Genomic DNA, 27,834 nt, shown 5'->3' with positions numbered 1-27,834 from the left:
TCACATACATAGATAACGCTATCAAACAACTAGACATGGGGTGGCTGCAGTTCAGCACTGGTAGTGACCAGTGTTAGAAACCAGGCTATGCGCAGTTGTCAGCGACAGCGACAGCGTTATCAGTGACTAAAGAGGACGCTGTTGGACGCTACCACACGTGTTATCAAATTGCGCAACAAGTACAGAGGTCAATAATTTAAGCGTAACATGAATATAGTTATACGAAGACTGATCAGATAAATGATAGAAATAGCCACTCCCCACGCCAGCCTTGGTGACTCGTTGCTACGTAATCTTGCAACAGCGTCATTTCACGTGAACAACCTTATCAATGTGTCACATGTTTACATTACCGTAGGTGGACAGTGGGACGGGTTGGCTTGTTCAACATGGCTGCCTTCTTTCGGCAGCTCCGGCTGCTTATGTGGAAGAATTACCTTCTACGTCGTAGAAAGATATGTGTGACAGTCTTTGAAATTCTTTTACCTCTGTTGGTTGGAGTGATATTCTTCAGCATGAGATTCACGGTTTCGCTAAAACATAAACCAGCCACAGTTTATCACCCAGAGGAGGTGATTCGACGATTGTCGCTCTATTCGGACAATCACATTCTGTTCACACCTAACAATTCACTCATCAATGAACTTACCATGGATATTATCAAAACAGCCCGCAATGAAAGCTCCCTACCAAGTTATGGTAAGTTCCTGTTCTACGTTTATAAACCCTATAGACATTGTGATTGTGATATCGCGTTATAACGAAAACGTTGATGTCATTAACGTAGCTAACTTGCCAGTAGTATCTCTGTAATTGCTGACAATCAGTCAACATTCCGGGGGCAGGTGTACAAATTTGATTACTGCCGGATTGGGTACCTCGTTGGGATGAGAAAGCCACAATAACTCGGTGCGTTTTATACTCCCCAGGGAGTTGAGATTGATAATACGATGTGTCGTTGAGATTGACATCCGATGATCGAGGGAAAAAATACCAGCGCCTTGAGCATGCACTAGTTGCCTGGATATGTGGGCTATATTATTATCCTACAATAATATCCTTGATTCTCATAGGTTGTCATTCATGTGTTTAGCGTCATGACTTAACGGAACAGTAAAATAGAGCAAACGTTTGTGCAAAATAATGTGAAATGTGTTATGAGAATACCAATCATACGCTTTCATATGTTTCTGAGTAAAATAAGCAACACATTCGTTTGCATTTGGAAGATTTAATCTGTCCTTTCTGACTTTGTGAAACTCGCATGCAACCTCGTTCTACCGATTACTCACGGAGAACTTTGGTACAGATGGAATGTTCCGATCGATTCATTATTCGTGCATACCTGTCATACACTAGTGAGGGATGGCAATTTTGTAATGCATGTTGTAATAGGACCGTAAAATACGTTACATCGAAATTTGTATGACTTATATACGCCAATCCCTCCACGCCCCACTTTGGCAGATACGTTATCTTCAACGACATTTCAATATCAGTGACGCCATCGGTGTGGGTGGTCTTAATAGTAATTTCATTGTATCAAGTCTATGTTACCATTTTGGTGAAGCCAACGAGCCCAGAGTATTGGCTCAGCAAAGGAGACAGATAGGAATTCCTCATATTATTTGAAAAAGGATAACATAGTGTAAGAATACATTACCTCCCTCACCCGTTCCGTTTCGTTGTTTTCGTGAAGATCCGGGTTAGGTCTTCAGTAACCCATGCTTGTCGTAAGAGGCGATCGGTTGGTCAGGCTCGCTGACTTGGTTGACACATGTCATCGTATCCCAGTTGCGTTGATCGATGCTCATGTTGTTGATTGACTGGATTGTCTGGTCAAGACTCGATTCTTTACAGACCGCCGTCATATACCTGGAATATTGATGAGTGCGGCGTCAAACTAAACTCACTCACTCACTCCCCCTTGTGTTGGTGTTGGTCGGTAAATGTGAATGGAAACGAGCGGGTAATTTGCCCTCACAAGAACCATAGGATCCCATGTGTAGTCGAGGTTTACCGAATAGTTACCCTTGAAGATATATAGTTGGTTTGCTGTTTGCACTCGCCAATACCCCAGCTATATGACGGCGGTCTGTAAATAGTCATGTCTAGAAAACCCAGTGATCAACAGCATAAAAATCGATCTATGCAATTGTTATACGATGACATATGTCAACTAAGTCAGCGGGCCTGACCACTCGCTCCCGTTATACGGCAAGTGTAGGTTTCTAACCCAAATCTTCGTGGGTTTGGTGATATATAGGATCAGTATTTATCCGAATAAGGGTATACGGGAAATGTACACTTCAAACATCTCTTTGTCTTTCAAATCGCTTAAATTGCAAATTATATTTTCAAAATCTGAAATTCATAAACAAATCAACATCTCACCAATATTCAGACAGAGTTTGAGCTTTATAACGTGTAAATATTTGCAACTGTATTAACTGTTGTTGTTACACGCGTGAAGTGTATTTATAAATTGTCTTTAGGGATTTTTTCAGTAATCAAACCTAAGATGTATATAAAAAAAACTTCATCTAAAGTCAACAACAAACTTAATAACTTTCTTCATAAGCCAGGTATCTTGATCAGTGTTGATTGTTTGACTAGGTTATATGGAATATTAAATATTATATATGATATATTATACACCATAAACAGTTTTTCAAGTGTGATGAGGCAGAGGTGGCATTGGCAAATAAGGTTCAACAAATGATTGTTGTGGCACTTAAATGTAAAATGTAAATTATACATCTTTATTTGTTTCCGAAAATGTATGACTCTGATGATCCATGAATTCCGTTTGCGAGTTATCACACTTTTGTCAATATTAAGATTTAATAAAAATCAAAATATATCAGTGAAATTTATAAAAGATTCTAGTTTATAAGAGAATATAATCATTTGTATGAGTTCTCTTACATTACAGGTACAGAATCCCTCTTGAATATAGCTCGTCTATCTCATCTAGTTGTATTGAGATATCATTTTCACAATATTCACGTAAAACATTTCACCCCTTTCAATACAGCATTATATAACTAGGTCAAACTTAAACCGACCGACAGATTTTTAGTTCAAGATTTTGTACTAGGGGCAACTTACTTTCCCATTATTTACACAGGTATACCCAAATTCAAGGGGTTTTCATCGAAAGAGGCCATGATGGACTACTTCAGATCAACTGATGATTATATCCAATTTGCTGTTGAGTTTGAAAAAGTTGCAATGGCAGACACGGTGCTACCGAAGAAATTGCGACTTGTCATACGTCCACGAGGTAACGCTTACGGTGGGGGCTGGCACACGGGAGTGACTTTCCCCTACCAGGTTACTGCAGGGCCAAGGGCAGAGGGGAACGGTCAAGGTAATGAGTTGGAATTATTGCATGAGATCTGTAGTTTGTAATCGAACTTTCACATCCATGCTGATGTATGACAGACTGTGCAGTACACATATGCTACAAAGAATGGCAACAAAATAGATTGTATTATAATTGTAACAGAAGATTGTAAATAAAGACTGAGCATATACTATGTAGTCAGAACGGAACGAGTTCGCGGACAGTGAATAATTAATAAAATAAAAGCGATAAAAACCCTTTCCAAGATATTTATCAAAAGCAAAGTCGATTGTACCAATGCAACTGCATCATGAACATTCGATTATGAAGCACTGTCCAATACTGATGATTCACGGCCTGTCCAAATTGTGAGCATAGCCTGTCCCACCAGTGGCACTCGTCACAAACACACGTAAATTCAAGTCTGTAACTCACCTGAAAATACAGATCATGTGGTACAAGTTTAAATACGTAATAACATCGCTCACCACTTTTGTCAAGGGTTCGTCAAAGCTTGAGAAATGGCTCCCACATAGGTCCTCTACCATAAACACTTTGGATGCTTGACTGAAGCCTTGACTAGTGTAATCTTGATCAAACAACCTCTAAGCAACACTGAACACAAGGTTATGAATCAAGCAAAATAACGCTTACGGCAGAAATTCTGCTGCATTGTTACTTTTAACAAAGGAACTACAAATGTATGTTTGTATGTATGTGTGTATATATGTGAGTCCAGATATTTCTTCTTGCCAAATCTTCTTTATGTCTGCACAAGATCTTTCGCCGTTCAACGGCTCTTCAGGTGTACAATGAAAGCTGAGTGTCGTCATAGGCGACACATAACGGTAATAGCTATGTCTTCATCATGCGTATGACCTTAAGCAGTTAGTGACAATAGACTACGTTTTACGTCTCCCGCTATTGTCACTAACTGCATACGCATGATAACAACATAGCTATTACCGATATATATATACAACACAGTAAGGTAAACAGATTAATATCAGCTACTGCCTGACACATCTCAGTCTAGGGCAAAATTGATGGACACCATACTGCATGGAACTAGAGGGACAAGATACGCAGCACTTTCACACAACACTGTGTGGCATGACATATGATAATAGAATAATATGTAACGACGAAAAATAACACAAAGCTGTGAAACAACACACCATCAGAAATCACAGGATCACAAACTCTGTGTAACAACACGAAATATGCAATACTATGAAACAGCATAAGATCTGCAACACTGCATAACACAAGATAACACCGTGAAACATCATACGATATGCAAAGTTGCATGACACAAGTTACGCAACACCGTGAAACATCATACGATATGCAGCACTGTGTGAAACAACATACGATATGCAACACTGGGTGACACAAGATAACACAACACCGTGAAACGTCATACGATAGCAGCACCGCGTAAAACGTCATACGATATGCAGCACTGTGTGACACAAGATAACACAACACTGTGAAACAATATACGATATGCAACACTGCGTGACACAAGATCACCGCCGATAACAGCACACCACGATGCAGTGTGGAACAACATGAAACAACAACACAACAGCTTAGGAAAACATGTCTCAAAGCATTGTAACATTATGACATCCCCGGAACATCCGGGCACTACCCAGAACAACAAACTGTGACGAAAAAACAACATGGCACATAATATAACAATCGGAGACATAAACCATGAATGACATGAGTGAGTGAGTGAGTTAACATTTAAAGTCACATCGGCAATATTTCAGCCATATCTTGACTACAAAATATATCTATTAATAAAGGATAACTTAGATAAAATAAACACCAGTCAATGACAGTAAAATCACCAGATATAACATAATTTATTTTAAAACTGGAACGTAGCCATAAAAATATAGTACTCCCAGAAATTATTGAGAAAGTTGTTTCGCCAAAAATCTAATACATGTACATGTATATACTATTGAAGTTTTACTAAAATGATTATGTTGAGATATGGTTCTCTTACAGTATAAGTGTCTTTTATGTACTTTGTGAGACCTCCTTGCCCTGCGATGCACGACTGAATGCGCCCAGGTACACTACCGATCAAAGATTGTAGGAAATCGTGTGACAGGGTATCCCAGTATTCGACCACTTCATATCCTCAAGGGGCGACGGGGTAGCCTAATGGTTAAAGCGTTCGCTTGTCACGCCGAAGACCCGGGTTCGATTCCCCACATGGGTACAATGTGTAAAGCCCATTTCTGGTGTCCCCCGCCGTGATATTGCTGGAATATTGCTAAAAGCGGCGTAAAACTTAAGTCACTCACTCACTCATATCCTCAATATTCTCAAAGGTCCTATTTGGTTTATTCTGTATAGGGTTAAGATCTGGGCTGTAGCTGGACCAGTCTAAAACCTGAACATTTTCGTCCGACAACTACTGTCTTCTGTAGCCCGCAGTGTTTCTTTTGGTCGTTATCATGCTGCAAAAAAACAATTATCTTCATACAGTTTTCGGGCCGTTGGAAGGAAGTGACCATTTAAGATGACAACATATCGTTCCTCCGTGAAATTTCCAATAAAATTACATAACGGTGTGACATCATTCACGTGATGATATCCCACCCCAAATGTGAATTTTTGGGCTATGTTGTGGGAGTTGGTAGATAGGTTTCACGGTATGTTTTGTCCAAATTCACACAGTTCGGAAAAAGCCAGATTAAACTTTCATCAGAAAAGAAAACAGTAACCTAATCTTGATTTTCGTGAGCCCTGCACCAGTTTAAACATCTTTCTTTTTGTGCATTGTTCATGAATGGTGAGGGAATTCCGCGCTTTTCCACCCAGTTAAGTCTTTGTAATTCTTGTCTATGGGTTTTATTATATACCCCAGGACTTTCTCTATTAATCAGGGACGGTGGGTTAGGCTAATGGTTAAAGCGTTAGCTCGTCACGCCGAAGACCCGGGTTCGAATCCCTACATGGGTACAATGTGTGAAGCCCATTTCTGGTGTCCCCCGCCGTGATGTTGCTGGAATATTGCTAAAAGCGGCGTAAAACCAAACTCAGTCAGTCGGTCTGTCAGCTCTATTAATCATCTCATTTCTGATATATACTCAACGCTTTTCGATTTTCCCCTATATATACTCACAAGTCTCCGGCGATCCGTAGTACTGAACTTTCTCCTTCAAAGTTCCGTATACTGTAGACAGAGGAATGTCATGTCTACCAGCTAACTCTTTTGCTTTAGTCAGACCCCTTTCAAAATCATCGAGAACCAGCTTTCGTTTCTGTATAATTTCTGGGAAAACTGTATATGACTCTAAACAACAATACAATAGAAAAACGGTAGATTTTATTTGGAGCCTTTTGGAAACAATTCTAATATATTTTTAATATAGTTTATTAAATGAGAACTAACATTTTTTAAAAGGTCCTGGACTTTTTTGACACTGAAATATGTATCCCTTGTCATGCCACATCTCGGAACATCATGCGTCATGACAACAACATGACGCAGCCCCAAACAGAATCTTTCAGCCAAGAAAACACCATGACACAAAACAGAAAGATATACAGAATGAGTGCCTCAACTAAATATCCTCTATTTTTCTGTTCCAGATTATGCATATTTTGTGTCTCTCCAGCGTATGTTTTATGAAGCCTTGATCAAACATTTCAATCCCAACGCAACTGAAACACTCAGCGAGATGAAGATTCAAATGCTGCGAATGCCATACCCACCCTACATCGTTGACGCTATGAGCATCCTGCTACAGTATGTGTTTCCTGTGTTGCTGATGCTCAGCTTCATCCTCATGGCCATCCAGACAACAAAGGGAGTTGTTTATGAGAAGGAAAAAAAACTGAAAGTAAGTTATGTCACAAATGGCTATTTACTTTTGAGTTAACTTCTCATGGTTGTAAATGCAGGATGTACCTCTGGCTCACCTCAGTCCACAATTATATTCATTCCTTTGGACTATTTCTGTCACTGCTGCCAAACTTGAAAATAGTGACATTCGTATTCGTATTCATAATGAATCTTATTCAATTTGAATTTTGATGAGGAATATACCAAGGCCTTACTTAACCGGGACGTCATTCATTGTTTTATGACTGAGTATGTGTTGTATGATGCATTCTCAGTCGTATTCTGATAATGAAGAGAGTACAAATAACTTTAACTTTTACACTGCTAGCACACATACGTAGGCATGTTAACATTTTAAAACGCCCTTGAAAATATAATGTCTTTACATATTTATTAATACCAGTGAATTGACAACGTATGATATCTGTCTTTTGAAGAACGTTATCAAAGAAATATGAGATTTTTTTTCCCAGTGGAAACCTTGCCGATTTACATTTAAACTTACCTAAAATGAATCAAAATTAAGATGAATCTCAGATTCCAACCTGGGATTATAGGGTCCTGGCACACATCACATCCTCTTAGCTTCGTGTGGCAGGAGCAAACCCAACGCTATATTTAAAGGAAGTATAGTAAATATTGGTCACTTGGCCTTAGGCCAACATGCGCTGTCCAGACCTGGTGTCATACTTGGCACAAATATTGAGATAGAACCCACTATAAGCAGATCCTTATAAAGTTAAATGATGCAACTATTTAGACAAATGTGTGATTACACAATGCCATTTACTAAGAAAGTGTAATCCCAAATATAACACATGTTACATGTTAGACAAATGGGGTCTCTTTGCTGCTGGTTAGCAGCACCTGTTCGCACCTTCAGTGATGATCCTTTACCCAAGCTCTATTCATCAAACCACCTTCTGCCCTTTTTAACGTTAAGATCTGACCCAATCATTTCCTACTCCCCAGGAATCTATGAAGCTGATGGGGCTGAGTGCTTCAGCTCACTGGACATCTTGGTTCCTGACCAGCTTTATATATGTGTTGGTCGTGATGGCGCTGTACGTTCTGCTGTGTGGAGTCAACGCAAGTGGAAAAGGAGCAGCTCTGGCCAAATCAGATCCCTCCCTGTTCTTTGTGTTCCTCCTCTGTTACGGCGTCTCCATCATCTCCTACTGCTTCATGATCAGCGTCTTCACGCAAAGAGGTAACGATGCTTCACGACAACAACAATTGCGTATTATATATTTTCGAAAAGAGTATTTGCCCATCATATTCAAAAGCAAATAATACTGTAGAACAGTAACTGAAAGAAGAAAGATGTTCTCAAAATGATACAAACAAATATGTAGTTTGTTGGGTGGGAAACATCAGTAGATGTCACTGAAAGTGATAGAAAGATCATACTAGTAAATTTTAATGTTCTGATATTGAATATTAAAGCTATATACTTGTATTTAATAATACGTTTACATGCGGTTGTTTAATTTTTCCTTTTTTTTGTTCTTTGACATATATCACCAAGGCCATGTTATATTTTTTATAATAATATTTTCAGCAAACATCGGAGCAGCCGTCAGTGGAATCATGTTCTTTGTGTCCTACTGCCCGTACTTCTATCTTGCTATCATATACCAAAACATGTCGAGGCCAGCTAAACTGGCTTCCTGTCTCTTGTTCAACGTGGGAATGGCGTTTGGTGCAAATGTTATATCACTTTATGAAGGAGCTGGTATGTTTCGTTCATCCTTGCGTGAGTAATTTGGGTTTTACGCTGCATTTAGCAATATTCCAGCAATACCACGGCGAAGACAACAGAAAATGTCAACACCCGTAGATGTGGGGAATTCAGTGTGATGGACAAATGCTTTATCACTAGGGTGCACCACTGCTGATCATCCATTTCCAAATAAAATTATGTATGGATATGCATAAACTAAGGATATGACACAGTTACGCATCCTTCCTAAAATGTGTTTAGGTTTAAATATTTTGTAAATTCGAAAATTGCTGAATCTCAGCGTAATTGTATGTCTTTTATAAAATGGAAAAAAATTGTAGTTACCGACGATTTATATATGGCAGAAAACAAACAGAAGAACGACTGAGTCGGTAATTAACAATCCTCTTTAAGGGCTAAAGGACGTGCTGTATTATTGACTGTTAACGCCTGATAGGGTACTGTCTGCGTCTTTGATCTTTAAGCGAGGCATCTTAGAATTGTTTCCTCCGGCCAAAATAGTACATATGTAATACACATACATCCTCAGAAACCATTAGAAAGTATATGACAGTAATTACACAAGAGTTCACATCACCTCTTACGATTATACTTCTAAGTTTATACTTGTTTAAATATGTAGGCACAGGTGCGCAGTGGTCAAATTTCCATGAGCCTGCTACTGTGGATGACAACTTTTCCTTGCTGGACGCCATGTTGATGTTGCTAGGCGACACAGCAATCCACCTCCTCATCACCTGGTATCTGGACAATGTCTGGCCAGGAGAGTCTGGTGTACCGAAACCATTCTACTTCCCATTCACCGTAAGGGTTTATGACAAAGAAAGTTGCCATTTCACTACCTGAATCTCTCCAGTATTTTCAATGTCCAATTTTCTTCGTCAGTTGTTTGATCAAGGTTACAACATTCAATGCCTCAATTTCCTATTTTGATTTATACCATACGTTCCCGAATTATTGTCAGGTGACCGATTGACTAGGCCTTTCACCTTTTCGCGAACACCTGGTATCATCACTATCTCATAGTGATTCATAAACACATGCTATGTCATCGTATCGCATGGTGACAATCACTGGGTTGTCTGGTTCAGACTCAATTTGTTTACAAACATCATCGTACAGCTGTAATACTGCTGAAACAGATATATACTCAGGATAAAATCACAATTGTACAATTGACTCTTGCTTTTAGCAGAGATTTCTTATGGATAGGGAAGGGGTTTTGTCGCTTCTATTTAGTAGAAATCGTTATTCGCTGATAGTGCAAACTAAAATTAACCTGAATACCTACGTTACTTTGACGCGTTTAATTTTTTAGGTTTTGCACATTTGAAAATGCGTTTGAACTTTTACATTTCTCGTTAAGTTATATTAAGAAACAGAGCTAGTTCGAAGGCACTTTTACGCTCACATTTGTGATACCAGGGCTCTTACTGGTGTGGAACTAAACAGAGGAATGCTGATCTTTCAAGCAGTCAGAGCTTGGATGAGAAGCACTTTGAAAAGGAACCAAGTGGTATGAAGATTGGAATAGCCATCCAAAACCTCAGAAAGGTGTGGATTGGATGATAAACTTTGGATGATATGAATAACATGTTTTTCAGTCTTAAATATTAGACCAATATAAATTATTCTAAAATATGAGAGAGAACCATAAATTATTAGAAGATCGCAAGTATAAGCTGTTTTTCTTAAATCAGTGCAAACTAGTTTGAAAGCTGAAAAAGTCATACGCACAACTCACATACTAAGCATTAGGAGACTATATAAATGTTCTAATCGACGTCTCTGACGGTGTGTCTTCCGAAGGTTTTCGGATCTGGGGCGAAACAAAAGACAGCCGTGGATGGGATGAGTCTCAACATGTTTGAGGGTCAGATCTCTGTTCTCCTGGGTCACAACGGCGCTGGAAAAACTACAACCATGTCTGTTCTTACAGGTATATGTCTCTGTGATTCTAGGTTGTATATTGTTTTGTTGTATTTTTTTGTTTAGTTTTTTTGGTTGTTTAGTTTTTTGCTTCTTTATCTGTGTGTTAATGTGCGTTCGCTTTGTGTCTGCGTATGTGTGTGTGTGTCTGCGTGCGTGTGTTAGTGCGTGTGCGCGTGCGTGCGTGTCAAATACCCACGAACAGATTGAATTTTGATATTTCTAAAGTATACAAAAAGTAGGCTGATATATCTCTTACAAATGTATGCGATACTTGTGTCACGATTCAAGGTTTCATTCCTGCATCTGGAGGCACCGCCATTGTGAACGGCTACGACATCAACAACGACATCCAGAGTGTCCGGCAGAGTCTAGGCTTGTGTCCTCAACACAACATCCTGTTTGACAGTCTGACTGTCCAGGAACATCTGGAACTGTTTGCAAGTGTAGGTGTCGTTTTCCTTCATTGTACTTCATGATCAAAATCCTAAACAATATGCGTAGATATGTTTGTAGTTAATAAATTGGGTTTGGATGTGGCTGTAAATTTCCTAGTCTACATCGGATAATCAAGGTCGACATCGTGAACATTGATCCAACTCGTGTCACCGCAAATATGTCATGCCATTCTAACTATAGATTTTAAAAATCATCTTTTAGTGTGATTTGTCTTTGGTTACACCATATGATGAACGTACTCCATCATTTTTTGAGAGATTTGGAGATCGTTTAAATCCAGCTAGAGTTCATACAGGTAGGAAAAGCACTGTAAGTTCCCATGGTCTCTATGGTGATCTACCTTCAGTTGTTTGTTGGCGATCTTCAGTCTACTATATTTTTATGATTGCGAACTAGTTTTAATAGAAATCTTAGTAAATAGTTTTAATATTGATATTACTAGATATGTTTTGTAGTCGTGTAAATCCAATTAGGGTCCATGCAGGTAGCAAAAGTAATGTAAGTCCCCATGGTCCCTAGTTGTTTGCGATCTACAGCCTATTTTTATATGTATTGTCTAAATTGTGCTATTAGTTTTAACTTCACATGCTAGTTTTAAATTCGAACTGTGATAGTCTAATTGTTTTACTGTCCTTTGACGACGGGTTTTATCATATACACACATTCTTTATAATCGTCAAATTTGTTCTCGTCACGATATGGCTGAAATATTGCCGATGTGACGTTAAATATTATATCAACTCAACTCAACCTTATAATCCAAGAAAGGAATTAAATTAACTGTTCTGTATTGTAGTTGAAAGGTTGTCCGAGCAAAAATGTTGAATCTGACGTTATCGCCATGATGAATGAAGTTGGCTTGAGTCTGAAGAGATTCACCCAGTCTCAACATCTATCTGGAGGACAGAAGAGGAAGCTCTCTGTTGGTATTGCTTTGATTGGAGGATCGAGGGTATGTCATCGGAAGCTTATCAATTCCTTTTCATCGTGAGGGAAACAATAGATAGTTATTGATCATTTTGGCTTGGTTATTCTATTACTATAGTTCATATGAAGATACATACGATTTTAGATTGTGATATTGGATGAGCCGACTTCCGGTATGGATCCTGCAGCCAGAAGACAGACATGGGACATCCTTCAGAGGAACAGACAAGGCCGGACCATGTTGCTGACCACTCACTTCATGGACGAGGCTGACCTTCTCGGTGACCGCATCGCCATCATGACAGAAGGGGTGGTCAAGTGCTGTGGGACATCCTACTTCCTCAAGAAACTCTATGGCATGTACTCTTACACATATAAATCCAGCTAGGGCCCATTCAGGTAGCAAAAGTACTGTAAGTCCCCATGGTCCCTAGTATGGTGATCAGCCTTCAGTTGCTTGAGATCTATAGCCCGTTTTTATATTGAATTGTTGTTCATAGTGATATATTTTTATGATACCGTACTAGTTTTAAATTAAGAGCTATGATACTCTAGTAGTTTTCCTGTCCTTCGATGAAAGTTTTTTTATGATCAAAATTTATTGATTTTAATATTGATATAAATTACATTGTTCTCGTCACGATATGGCTGAAATATTGCCGATGTGTCGTTAAATATTAACTCATTCACTCTTACAAATAAGTCATTTTGGGTGGTGTTCTCTATTACTGAACACGACCTCCTCTTCTAAATCACAGAAGAAAGAATCCGTCATGAGAAAAAGTAAGATTTTTAGGAAGAACACCTTCTACACAAGTCCTATCTTTATGTGAAGGAAACGTAATAAAACATAATACTACAAATAGGTGTGACATACACGAGTGTCTCATTTTTGTGCTAGCTACTAAATGTTCCCTCACCCCCAGGGGCTGGTTACCACCTGGTGATGGTGAAGGAACCCACCTGTCAGGTGGCATCAGTGACGGCAGTTGTCCAGCAGCACGTCCCTACAGCAGTCATGGAGAGCGAGATCAATGCTGAACTCTCCTACCTGCTGCCTGATGACCAGTCAGCCAACTTTGCTGCTCTCTTCAATGAGATTGAAATCCAGAGGGAGGCGCTAGGCATATCTAGCTTTGGTGCAAGTGCAACTACGATGGAGGAAGTGTTTCTAAAGTTTGTACTGTTTATTGTTTGTTAAAACATATTGGGTATGAAGGGTATAGGTGCAATATGTAATCAATAAAGTAATTGTTGACAACATTGCTCAGAATGATGACTGATCTTCTGTCAATATACAGATTTGAATGCTATGACTACTTTGATATATTCAATCATGCAATAGCATCAAGCTTTTCTACCCTTTGCTTACATACAGTACAGAACCTCAACACATTTCTGCACAAATATTACATTGTCGTCAATTTCGTATCTGTTGGACAGAGCTGGTGAGGAGGAACACGAGGAGGATGGAAATGTCAATGACGATTACCCTACAGGATCAAGAAACAATTTGATATCAAGCGGAACAAATGGTTTGAGCAATCGGAGTTATGAACTGAGCGAAACGGCTGATGTATTAGGTAAAGAACAGTTTATTGCGGCAAGATCAATTTAAGGTTAACTGTCTGGTCTTATCATCAATGAGATTTAATATGCAGGACATTCAAAAGTATGGCATTTTCACTTCTATCTGCCTTTGTCAACAGAAGTAGAACATATCCCCTAATCCGAGGCACAAATGTTGTTTGTTTTAAGTATTTAACTACAAAGCCATTTATGTCCACAGATAGCATCAACCTGTTAATATGGTCACTGTGCATTTATTTTATTTATTTTATTTTATTTTATTTTATTTTATTTTATTTTATTTTATTTTATTTTATTTTATTTTATTTTATTTTATTTTATTTTATTTTATTTTATTTTATTTTATTTCAGCATTTAATGAGGGTTTTGAGAAAAAGAGAGGAATACTGTTGGAGTTGTCTCGCTTCAGAGGAATGTTTGTAAAGAAGGCTCTACACACATGGAGGAACAAGAAAATCACCATTGTCCAGCTCCTGTTACCAGTAATTTTTACGATTGCTGCTTTGATTGTGAGCAACGCAGACCACGGGAAGGTGGTCGAGGTTCCATTAACACTAGACTTGGCACCATTCAAAGGCACCTATGTCCCATACGAAGGCGGTACTGAACCACTATCACAGCAATTTTCACAGGCATACCATGATCAATTTCAGGGAACTAAAGACAAACCTGAAATAATGTCGACAAATAATGTGACAACGTATTTATTGTCACAAGCAAAAGACCTTAGTCCGGCATTGTACAATAAGAAAATGATTATTGGAGCACAGTTCACATCCAGCAACGAAGCCATGGGTATTTTTAACGGTCAACCTTACCATAGCATGCCCATTGCTTTGTCTTTCATGATGAACGCATTCCTCAAGAATTTTACATCTCCGGAACATTCCATTACCACAATCAACAACCCACTTCCTCTTGATGATGCACACAATGATATTCAAACAATGTCCTCGGTAGACGCAATTGGCTTTTCTGTGGCTTATTGTATCGTATTTGGCATGGCCTTCCTGGCTTCATCCTTCGTGTACTTCCTCATCAAGGAGAGACTGGTGGGCGCCAAACATCTTCAGACTGTCAGTGGAGTTGGACCGTTTGTCTTCTGGTTCTCCAACCTGGCCTGGGACTACATCAACTACCTGATTCCATCTCTGTTGCTGTTGATTGTGTTTGCTGGGTTCCAGTCTCCAGCATATACAGAAGATGGGAGATTGGGCATCGTGTTCCTCGTCCTTCTGGTGTATGGTTTGGCAGTTCTCCCATTCATGTATGCACTCCAGAATATGTTCAAGTCTCCTCCTACCGGGATGGTTATCATCATCATCATAAATATTCTCACAGGTGCGATTTATGAGATTGTACTAAAATTAAAGTAAGAAAATGTTCATATTTTTGTAGGCTTTTACGGGTAATGGAAGTGATAGTAGTCTTTTAGTAACTGTTTCTTTTGGTGAAGCAAGTTAATGTTGTTGAGTATGGTAGTATTTGTTTTTAATTCTAGTTGTTGTTGTTGTTTTTCTCTAAACAGGCCTTGCAACACTTTTGTCAGTATATATGCTGACTGTCCTTAGAAAGAATTCTGAAGCTGAAGTCGCAGATTGGCTGTTTCTCCTAACTTTTCCTCACTACAATTTTGGCAAGTCATACATGGATATGCAGACCAACTACATGTTCCTCGACGGGTGTAGAAAGAACAACTACCCCTCTGTATGTGCTACATCCTTGGGAGATCCTTGCTGTAAAGGTTGGTTTCCTCAAATCGTTTCATATAAACACCACGTCGAAACACCTATCGTCCTCGTGGTTTGGTAGACTGTCGGGTTTGGTAGACTGTCGTGGTTTGGTAGACTGTCGGTTTTACCTGAAGTCATGGCTATGCATACTATAGAAATGATCCCTAAAAGTATGATCAACTCTGTTCTGTGTTTTCTTATTTTTTATTACCGAAACGTATGTCGACTTCTGCTTCAAATTTTCTGAAACCTTTAAAAAGATTTGTTTATTTTGTTTGATTTCAGACTCATGTGGGGATTACTGTTTTCCATTCACTGAAAACTTCTTGGCGTGGGACTCTCCCGGAGTTGGGCGCTATATTGTGTTCATGCTGCTCCAGTCTGTGGTGTACATGTCTGTGACACTTATTATTGAGTACCAAATACCACAGAGAATCTGGTACGCCTTCAGACCACAGGATACAGAAGAACCACTACCTGGTACGACACCATTCACCGCCATGCAACAGGTTCCAGAGGATGGGGATGTTCTCAGTGAAAGGCATCGTATTGATCAACTTCCCATTGAAGAATGGAACTCAGATGCACTGGTCCTGAAGGATCTTTACAAACGATACGGGAACTTCGTTGCTGTTGATAATCTGAGTGTGGGCATTCCAGAGAAGGAGTGTTTTGGTCTCCTTGGACAAAACGGAGCAGGAAAAACAACAACTTTCAAAATGATTACTGGAGATGTGATGCTGACAAATGGCAATGTTTTCTTGAAGTCCTTTGACATCAAGACACACCCCCAGAAGGTAATTCAGACCTTTAATATCAGGTAGGCAGTGTTGTATCCGAACTTCTAGTAAACCTCTTCTTGGTGTAATGAAGAGTCCTTTCAATGAATATAGCTTTTTATCCATATTTGTATTACACTATTTCAGCGCAGTGGGTTTGTGTTAGTAAATCTCTGGGACGGTGGGGTAACCTAATGGTTAAAGCGTCCACTCGTCCAGCCGAAGACCCGGGTTCGATTCCCCACATGGGTACAATGTGTGAAGCCAATTCCTGGTGTCCCCCGCCGTAATATTGCTGGAATATTGCTAAAAGTGGCGTAAAACCATACTCACCCACTCACTAGTAGATCTCTATTGGGTTAAAGGTTTATTGTGCATATAGTATAATATATACTGAGTCAAAAAAGAAACTTCACAAAATGTAATTTGAAAAATAATGAATAATGTTTCTCTGATGATACATTTATGTATCCGAAATGGGTTCCCTATCTGTCGACTCTAGAAAAACGTTAGCAAAACCCACTCAAACCCATCCATTCCTCGTGCAAATGACGTTAGTGCCAAATCAGGTTTTGCACGTGCAGTCGATCACGTGATCTTCGCATCGAAGTTTTCTTCATATGCACGTGTTTGCATTGGCCTCAAGAATTGAAAAAAACACTTTTAAACCACAGTTCTAACGGTACTTGAAATGCCACGATGGTCAAATGTGCCGTTGGCATGTTGCAAGCGGGAAGATCAGTTATTGACGTCGCAAGAGCAATGGGATGCAGCCGTCGTACTGTGTATGACTTGCGAGGTCGTCTACAACAAACTGGCACCACTTCTGATCGCCTAAGGTCGGGTCGTCCACGTGTGACGTCACGAGCAGAAGACCGTCAAATCGTCCTACGTCACCTACGTGACAGATTTCTGCCGGCTACACGAACCAGGGCTGAGATGTTTAGAGGTCGACTGTCCTCACAGACCATTCGAAATCGGTTGCGGGCTGCCAATCTCCATTCTCGACGTCCATATCGTGGGCCAATATTGACGCCGTTTCATCAACGTCAACGTCTGCTGTGGGCTCAACGTCACCTCCGATTGACCCAGAGAGGCTGGAATCGAGTCGTCTTTAGCGATGAATCCAGGTTTACCCTCAGATTCGCGGACGGCAGGCATAGAGTCTGGAGACGACGTCGTGAACGATATGCCCACTGTTGTGTACAGGAAGTCGACAGATTCGGGGGCGGAAGTTGCATGGTTTGGGGTGCTTTCTGTGGGAACAACCGTTCACGACTTATGGTCAACCATGGAAACCTCACAGCTGCTGCTTACCGCGACCAGGTGCTCACCCTGAACTCGTTCCTTTCATGGCGGCTCATTGCCCAGGTCTACAGTTCCAGCATGATAATGCTCGGCTGCATACCGCGATGTTGACACGAAATTTCCTTCAAAACGCAGGAATCAACGTCATGGACTGGCCATCGAGGTCCCCTGACCTTAATCCAATAGAGCACGTTTGGGATGCACTTGGGAGAAGGCTTCTTGGTCTTAGGAACCAACCTCAGAATTTGCAGGAACTTGGCGCTGCCTTGCAAGGGCAATGGCGCAGAATCCCCAACCACGTGTTCACAAGCATCAGGCAGTCGATGAGGAGATGGTGTTTGGCAGTGGTGAATGCGCGGGGCGGCCATACACGATATTGAACTGAGAAATTTCGCATTTTTATTCTTGTGACTTGGAACTGATTATGGCACTGTCAGTGTATCGAGTACATCACACAGATCGCAGCAATGAAATAATAACAATTTAACCATCATACCATCTCTTGTTCTTTTATAGTGCCCTGAAGAAAGAAAGTTTCTTCTTTTGACTCAGTATAATAAGTACTGCCCAGGTATGGTAGTTTCCTGATGTATAAATATATTGCCCTCATTTGGTAGCTTCTTGTATCTGTTTTCAAAAACACAGTATATTTATTATATACTGAACCACAAAAGAAATGTCGCACCGATAGCGGTTTCTTAAAGCACACACTTTAATTCACTCTATTTAACAATCAAAACGGAGGATTGAGTTCAAGCTTGGCAATTATGGTTAAAACATTTTTGGGAATCCCAGTTAGAGTTCACACAAGCAAAATCACCAAAAATGGTACCATTATCATACCCGAAAGTCAGTATTGTGTGTGGCCTCCATGGGCATCGATGAAAGCGCTGCATCGTCTGTACATGGAATGAATAAACCGCTTCATGAAGGCCATAGGCACCATAGGGTCCATACTCTGCGAAATGCCTGATCGAGTCCTGCCGCAGTTGTCGGGCCTCGGTTGAGGGCCATTCAAGTTTCTTTGAATCTTGTCGCAAAGGTGTTCTAATGGACATAAATCCAGTGCAGGCTATTGTAGGGTTTGGAAGTCTTGGGAAGTCCAATGTTGCTCTGGCAGTGTGGGCACGTGCGTTGTCTTACTTGAAGATGTAATTTCTGTAACGTCCAAAATGTGGTACAACGTGGGGTCTTATGGCTTGGTGAAAATAGCGAGCAGCTGTCACATCATTTCCTCATCCTGGACCAAGATTCTTGAACATCATGGTGTCAACTGATTGGTTCAGACCGATTACACCCCACACCATGATGCTTGGGCCACCCCACGAGCCTCTTTCAACAATACTCTCATTGGAAAACAGTTCCCCACGCCTTCACCATACGTTCACTCTGCCATCGACTGTCGATACACAATATCGGCTTTCATGAGACAAAACCACAGTTCTGCATTGTTGATAACGCCAGTTTCGATACTGAGTTGCCCATTTCGGTTGGTTTGGGCGGTGATGAGCGGTGAGGAGAGGACTACGATATGATCTGCGACAGCAGAGGTTTCTTCCGCGTAAACGTCGACACACTATTTCGGCACTGTTGGGTGTGTTGGGAGTCCCAATGGTCTGGCGTGCTGTTTCCGTCGCTCTGGGGAAGATGGTTGCGCACGGTCTGTCGGTCTTGGCGTCGTGGTATTACTGAAGGTCGCCAACTGCATGGACGGTCTTGGATGCTGTTGGTGACCTGATACCACTCCTGCAGTCGGTAGATTGTCGTAACATGAACATTAAAATGATTGGCTGACCTCCGTGCAGTCTAGACAACTTGCAGTCGTCCCCAGACTTGGTTTCTCTGATCTCTCGTAAGTCGTGGCACGGTGATTGTGTCAAAACAAAAATGATTTCTGGTGAGTTTGGGACTCGCTTTCATTGGTAGGGTGTCACGGCATGCACGTGCATGTTCATTTTCAGGAGTGTCAGACGTAACATTTTACCATGTCTGCCTTTTTCTGTATGTTTGGTCTTTATGCTTTTTCATCAGAAAACCCAATGATGTTGTTAATAACTGTCAATTTGGAATGAAAAACATGTTAACAAAACGGTACAATCATAAGAAAAACACCATTCATAAGAACAAGATGTTGCATTTGATTTTTAAAGGCGACTTTTCTTTTGTGGTTCAGCATATTTTGACCTGTTGACCTATTTTTTCAAAGCTTCCATAACATATTGATTTGCAGTTCATTGATATAAGTTCATAAATAATTTGCAATGTTCATGAGGCTTGGCGGATAAGAATCTTGGCGATTGAAACACAGTGAAATAGACATCCGACCGTCAATATTTCAAATGCATGCATGCGTGTGTGTGTATTCCTTTATGCGGGAATGCGCGTGTGGGTCTGTATATGACTATGTATGTCAGTACGTGTTTGAAATAATAATGACGTGCATAGTATGTAGATGCCAGAGTAGATGCACAATAGATGGATAACACAGGTAGCAGAGACTTGTTGCTTGTACATTCCCGAGTTGACCACAAGACTCACTCCTAGTAGTGGTATATATGTGACCCGTCACATTCGTCACGTGTTACACTTTATCCACTCATTCACACTCACTCAGTGATAATAAATGGGTCAACACCAAATGTAAGTCAAGTTTATAAGAACCTTTACATAGTAGGTGAACATTATGTCATTTCCAGGTGAACAATTGACTCGCCTAATCGTGTGTTTATGACGGGTGTCATCGGTTGTGCGGGATATGCCCACTCATGGCGTCATCGCTCTTTGAGAGTGCTTCACAAACATATGATCAAGATATAGTCAAAATCGTACAATCGACGCAGCACTGGCACAGATTTATTATGGATGTTAAAAAGATTTTCTTGCCATGATTTTTCAAATTTAACATTTCATAGTCTTAAATATTCAATAATAAAAGCGTGGAAAAGCCATATTGAATATATCTGTTGAATGCAAATCTGTTGTACGATTGACAAGTGTTTATGACTAAAGCAGGTCCGCATGTTTTATCAAATATTAGATCTGAGTGGGGTTGACACAGTTGCAATCTTCATCACAGGTGCAGGAGAACATGGGCTATTGTCCCCAGTTTGATGCCCTGATTGAACAGATGACCGGACGAGAGACTCTCACCATGTACGCCAGACTCAAAGGGGTGCCGGAGAACAGCATTAAGGGCGTGTGTGATCATCTACTAGATATCTTAATGTTCAAGCAATATTCAGACAAACCAACATCCGAATACAGGTGAGGTTCACATACATGATGAATATGTCGAATCATTTTATATCTTTTGAACGGACATATTTCGGATACTTTATGTGATTTGTAAGATCTCACAGAATGATTTGCCATGGTCTCTGATGTTCCTGCTTCATGGTATAAACCTAGAATGGTGTATAATGCATTGGTTTGTACGTTCAGAACATAATCCATGTACTTTGATGATTTCAAGTGGTGGTAACAAGCGTAAACTGAGCACCGCCATCGCTCTGATTGGAGACCCGGCCTTCATCATGTTGGATGAGCCGTCCACGGGGATGGACCCCAAGGCCAGGAGGCAGCTCTGGAACGTCCTGTCTCAAGTACGAGAACGTGGAAGGACACTCGTTCTCACGTCTCACAGGTTAGTGAAATGATCATACAAACGTATATGATGGAACAAACTTTTACGCAATGTCTGTTTATCCTAAAAATTAACCTACACATAAACTGGATTCATGATGTTTCAGCATGGAAGAATGTGACGCTCTGTGTACAAGAATTGCCATCATGGTGAATGGAAGATTCGTCTGTCTAGGAACACCACAACATTTGAAGACCAAATTCGGTCAGGGCTACACGCTGATAGCCAGGATGAAAACAGTTGAAACCGAACCAGGAGTATCAGAGGAGACAGCTCCCGCTTCAACGGAACCTCTGGTGAACTTCATCAAATCAACCTATCCTGACACCAAGGTGTTCGACGACCATCAGGGCTATGTTCACTTCCAAGTTCCTTACAACTCTGTCAGTCTCGCTCAGATCTTCACCGTGATGGAACAGTCCAAGGTGCAGTTCTCTGTCGAGGACTATTCAGTTCACCAAACAACCCTCGAACAAGTGTTCCTCTCATTTACACGTGCGCAGATTCCACCAAAGGAGGACAAAACAAGCTTTTGCAAGAGAATATGTTGCTGTTAGTTAGTATAATGAATATTTGTACGAACACAAATATTTGAATCTGAAAAGACAAGTTTGGTAATTTATATACAGCGTATGTGGTATAAAGTATGTGGTATGTGTATATACACGTGTCATAAAGGAGTGAGTGAGTGAATGAGTATGGTTTTACGCCGCTTTTAGCAATATCCCAGCAATAGCACGGCGGGGAACATCAGAAATGGGCTTCACACCAAGTACACTCCCTGGTTGATAAAGTTGATGTACATACGTTGTGTCTACATCGCTTAGGTGAACATTTATACCAGACGTGAATACGTACAGTATATAATGCCCATGGATCAGAAATATGGGGCTGCCATTAAGCGGGTCAAAAACATTTTTTGTGTACAATATCTTGACACATCAATGAATAACTCAGCACAATTTCAAAACATTACGTGAACGTTTGCAGTCCATTCAGACTCTTGACTTCAATATCTAGTGTGACCACAACGAGCGGCAATAACTGCAGCACAACGTCTATGCATGGAGTGCACCAATCGATTGATGTAGGTCATTGGCACCTTGAACCACACTCTGAGAAAGGCCTGGCGCAATAAATCGGCTGTGTTTGGCCTGGGTATGACATTATTCAGTCTCCTCTGAATTTCACCCCAAAGATGTTCAATTTGGTTTAATCAGAACTAAGGGCTGGCCATTGCAATGTCTGTTTATAGGTATGCTTTAGTCATGTACCTCAGAATAGGTAATGATACCGTTATGCTGTAGGAAGTCCCGTGTAGCCCTGGCAGTATGGGCCCGGGAGTCATCATGCTGGAAAATGTTGTTCCGGTGACGTGCGAATTGTGGTATGATGTGGGGTCTGAGAGCTTGGTCGCTGTAGCGCACCGCTGTGATGCCCCTCCTCTCCCTGGACCAAGGTTCTGGAACACCACAGGACCCATTCTCTGGTTCAGGCCTATTCCACCCCATACCATGATGTCATCCTAGTGCCGGCTTCCTCTGAGCTGAGTAGCGGCATCCTGCTGACGTTGTACTGTGAATGTTTCAACCAGGTTTGGGGGTGCATTTCATAGGGCTTGTCCTTGTGAACAGCACATGCAGCATGAGTTGCATGAAAAACATGGAGAACACCGTACCATCTCCGAGATCAGGTTGCGTTTTTGAGACCATTTCCTGGGTTCCATTCTGAGTTTGGGAAGGAATGTCTTTGCTCAGGTAGAGTTGGAGATTTTGATCAAAACATTAAATGAGTTTACAGTTATCCGTTTCTGCGAAGGAAAATTCCAAACTGACGTTTCATTTGCTGCTTAATTAGTATATATAAATTGTTATTAAATCTAGATGAAGTCGATCGTGTGTCACGGGTAACTCATTTGAAGAATATACTTTTTGAAAATGGATTTAGATACTGTTGGATAGCTCAAGATGTTGGAAATATGGATTATATTCATTTTGACTTCAAACAACGCCTGACAGCCTGATCTTTTCAACGTTGGCACAACTCTATAAATGCCCTTTCTAAATTTACTGCCTTTGCGATTTGTATTGGATGTCGAACTTTACCTGCTTCACATTGAAAACTTAACTTTTCGTCGATTGCTCACAAGATTCAGATGTTGATGTCATCACCTACAGACTGAAACAGGAAGACACATTGGGCTAGATCCAGAAAGGTGATTATGTAAATACTATCTACATGGAAACGACTTTGTGGAATATGAATACCATTTCTTATTGGTATGCCCGGCATATCTACAACTCCCAATCAGATACCTACCTCAAAAGTACTACCTGAATCCAAGCAAAACAAGTTTCGTGAATCTGATGTCAACGAAAAGCATAATAACAATTACAAACTTATCCAAATTTATTTACCATGCTCCAAAACTCCAAATGCCATGTATATGAATGTATGCATGCGTGTTGTACATGTATATGTGCGATATTTGCATGCATTTATGGGTTGCATGTATGTGTATAGGTACATATATGTGTGTATGTAGATATGTGTTACATGCACATGAATAGCCTATATGTGTGTGTGATGTACAAACATGATGTGTACGCAAGACATGTAAATGTATGTTTGTATGTATGTGTGTGCGTGCGTGCGTATATGTATGTATGTATTTATGTATGTATGTATGTATGTATGTATGTATGTATGTATGTATGTATGTATGTATGTATGTATGTATGTATGTATGTATGTATGTATGTATGTATGTATGTATGTATGTATGTATGTATGTAATTGTTATATGTGTATTACAACTGTATGTTATGTCAACTATTTATGTTTTGTTACATACCTATTTATACTTATTGTTATATGTATTTCAAATGTATGTCATATGGGCATGTGGCCTCTGACTGAAGAAATAAATTTTATAAATACCACTCTATAATTTGTAATTTGCTTTTGTGATATTTACTACGACAGTGACCTGTTCACGTTTCCGGGAAAGCCAAGAGATATAATTACGTTTAACGAGTCAAGAAACAACTTATAATCTCTGCTGAACTTACGACATTCATATACTGAATGGACGTTTTGCCTTTACGGGACACTGGCTTGCTTCGCCAATACAGAGACCAGTACCACTTTGTTGTTTTACAGATATGTTCAACTCCATATATGATTTTACGTTCACGCACTTTCCGATCACATGTAATCTGAAATGTGTGTACTCGGAGACGAAACGGGTAATATTTCATTACAGGGATTTAAATGGCTTCCCCAGAGCGTGATGCTGACACAGAGTCTTAAATCAACAGACTGCAGACTTTCACAAGACGCTGAATCATCCAAATCAGTTTGGACACTGACTGCAATAATTCAGCTTTGTGCTAAAGAAAGTGCTATGGCTAACAGTAACAATTTTGTTATATAAGGATGCTAGGTGTAATGTGTGTAGATGTGTCATAATGGTTATTGAGATTTTACCGTGGTGTTCTTTTTAAAGTCTCTAGACATTTCCTTGAGGTATTTTTTCTGTCTACTGTGATTGACAATGTTAAATGCAGAACTGGATGCACAGTCAGATTTCCTTCATATGGACCAATTGTACAAAGAGATTTTGGTGAAGAAAAATTCATCGCGGAGTATCATTTGTATGTAGGGTCTGTGCAGATGTAAATATTTGGGTTTTAATAAATATATAATGTTTCTTCTTCTTTCTTTCAACCATCATTGTCTTTAGGTTTGACACTAATAATACAAATTACAGTCCGTTTGATTTCATTTGAGATCGAGGAATTGATTACACCCACCCAAACGGATTATAGTTAATTCCTATTTCTTCATATTCTGGAGGGGCGGTGGGGTAACCTAGTGGTTAAAGCGTTCGCTCGTCACGGGTTTGATTCCCCACATAGGTACAATGTGTGAAGCCCATTTCTGGTGTACCCACCGTGACATTGCTTGATTATTGCTCAAAGCGGCGTAAAACTAAACACACTCACTCATATACTGGACATATTGAAAACATCAGACTTTCGAAATTAGTTGCAGAATAAACACAACGATGCAAAAATAATTAACTTTATTAAAATCTGTATACTGTGCATAATGGGTGTGGAAACAACACCCGAACTTCGTTAGAAACATGCGTAAATATACAGACTGAATATTCCATGAATACTAATATGTCCATCTTTATCATAGAATAGGCAGGCAACGACTTTGAATACCTGATTCAATCAGACCATTCTTGGCAATACTTTAAATCGTTGCTTAAACGTTTTAGGAACATATTTGTATCTCCAACATATTTGGCATATCTAAAATCACGGGAAAACGAATACCTGAGACACAGGTTATACCGACAGAGTCAGAAAGGTATTTAAGGAAATAGTAGAGCATGGTTTAGAGGATCGTGCATCTGGTTCGCTAAGCAAACGTATCCAGTAACTCTACATTGATACTTTACAAATATCGGGCACCTTCCGCTACCGTCAGAGTAAGGCATCTAACCTCCATCACATAAAGTCAGTAATCTAACCCACTCAGCCATCGCCGCTTCCGCAAGAATGAAGTCTGACAGCTGGTTGTCTTGACTTTGTTTAACCCTCATATCACGGTTGCCAAGGCCGAAGTTACGAATGCTCATTGCCTTTTCGAAAGAGGTAGAATGTAGCGTCTGTTATTTGGTGCTTACACTTTCTCGGTTTAGTACAGTCTGCTATTAACGTACAAAAATAGGAATACTTTTCGCGAAATTAAGGAACACAAATGTCCTACAGCACCAATGTAATCATTTTATTACTTTGTTGCCTTTAGATGCGGGAAATTAGGAGATCACAATATATTTATATTTGCTTGCTGTTTACTACTGCGGGGCGGTGGGGTAGCCTAATGGTTAAAGCGTTGGCTCGTCACGCCGAAGGGCCGGGTTCGAATCCCCACATGGGCACAATGTGTGAAGCCCATTTCTGGTGTCCCCCGCCGTGATGTTGCTGGAATATTGCTAAAAGTGGCGTAAAACCAAAACTCAGTCAGTCAGTCAGTTTACTGCTGCACTTGTATAAGCATCATGAAGGAAACCTGTGTACAAAGTGCTTCACATAACGGACAGAAGAATACGCACACGTCTGTTTCTCTGACGTTGTTAAGGATCTGGGTGTCTACATCGACTCTTCCTTGACTCTGGATGCTCATGTTAGCCGCCTGACCAGGACCTGCTACTTTCACCTAAGATCCATTGGTAACATTCGGCAATACCTGACAACTGCTGCAACTCAAGCCCTTGTTCGAGCTCTTGGTACATCAAGGCTTGGCTACTGTAACAGCATCCTTTCAGGCCTCAGTTCTAAACTCCTTGATAAGCTTCAGGAGATCCAAAACGCTTCCGCCCGCATCATCAGCAAGACTTCTAAACGTTCCCATATAACACCGGTGTTGAAAGAACTGCATTGGCTGCCGGTTAGGGCCAGAATTGACTTAAGATCCTCTGTCTGACATACAAGTGCCTCCATGGTTTGGCTCCCTCCTACTTGTCTGAGCTGATACATCCGTATGTCCCCGCACGCAACTTGCGCTCAAACACACTAAATCGACTGGTCATCCCATCCTACAAACTGAAATCCTTTGGATACCGATCGTTCTCTTACTCGGCACCTGTGCTTTGGAACTCTCTCCCATGTGCCATTAAAAGCTCTGACACAATTGACATTTTTAAGTCCAGACTTAAAACCCACCTTTTCTCAGTATATTACGTATAATTTCAGCTGTAAATACTCCAATGTAAACATTCTGTAGCCCTTTGAGCATGCCTTAGGGTGCGGAAAGGGCGCATTATGAATATGCATTTAATATTTATTATAATACAGCAGAGTACTTTGCTGTTAAAATAATAATTATAGCGTTTGCCCGCCTGTTGTAAAGTTATGCATCTGAGGAGAGTTTGCGAATAGTTCTTCACGGTGCATTGGACCGAAGAATATTCATCAAACGTTATTTAAAATATATCCGGAATATATGCACAAACACATAACACGTTAATACTATCTGGTTATCTATCACTCACCAAATGGGTTGATGTAGCAACGCATACGATTATAGCGATAGGTAACGTATGACCTGCCACAAATGCAAATTTATTTTGGGTTCATATTACCAAACCCCTGATAGATTGATAGTGGTATGGCTTTGTGTATGAGCTGTATCAAAGGTCATCAATAACAACAGTACTTCTTATCGTGAATTTAAGAAATTCATTGGCAAAAAGCATGGACAGTCAGGTGCCATGTTGGAATCGAGCCACTGGCGGAACGCCCACTGATCTAGACTATGCCTAAGGCCCCCTTTACACAGGACGGCGACCGCTCTGCCTTCTCTCTGCGTTCTAAAAATCACCAGGACGCACAACGGTCGCCAAACCTTTGTTTCAGTGTAACTGCTCCGGCGTCCCTTGTGCCTTTCTTGTACGACCTAAGCTGCCAATTTATGACATTTC

The 27,834-nt window shown here is 40.4% G+C and overlaps 1 protein-coding gene and 1 pseudogene across 1 annotated transcript; one reads left to right on the top strand and one right to left on the bottom strand.

Moving 5' to 3' along the window:
* The first annotated feature begins 351 nt into the window (after window positions 1–351).
* On the top strand, window positions 352–22,368 carry LOC124254665 (phospholipid-transporting ATPase ABCA3-like). Its single transcript, XM_046688508.1, has 19 exons — window positions 352–699; window positions 3,131–3,373; window positions 6,971–7,221; window positions 8,196–8,433; window positions 8,785–8,958; window positions 9,590–9,771; window positions 10,393–10,521; window positions 10,777–10,906; window positions 11,188–11,342; window positions 12,152–12,307; window positions 12,428–12,638; window positions 13,209–13,458; window positions 13,726–13,865; window positions 14,224–15,213; window positions 15,401–15,616; window positions 15,891–16,402; window positions 20,769–20,956; window positions 21,165–21,335; window positions 21,442–22,368. Exons 1-19 carry the CDS (start codon window positions 390–392, stop codon window positions 21,890–21,892), a joined length of 5,097 nt encoding a protein of 1,698 aa, XP_046544464.1. The 5' UTR covers window positions 352–389; the 3' UTR covers window positions 21,893–22,368.
* LOC124254746 lies at window positions 15,647–15,785 on the bottom strand (annotated as a pseudogene).
* Window positions 22,369–27,834: the final 5,466 nt, after the last annotated feature.

Source organism: Haliotis rubra, unplaced genomic scaffold, assembly GCF_003918875.1.
Source record: "Haliotis rubra isolate DU_JTF1 unplaced genomic scaffold, ASM391887v1 Scf58, whole genome shotgun sequence".
NCBI classification, from domain to species: domain Eukaryota; kingdom Metazoa; phylum Mollusca; class Gastropoda; order Lepetellida; family Haliotidae; genus Haliotis; species Haliotis rubra.
The sequence above is the reverse complement of the archived record's forward strand: the minus strand, read 5'-3'. Positions and strand labels throughout refer to the sequence as shown.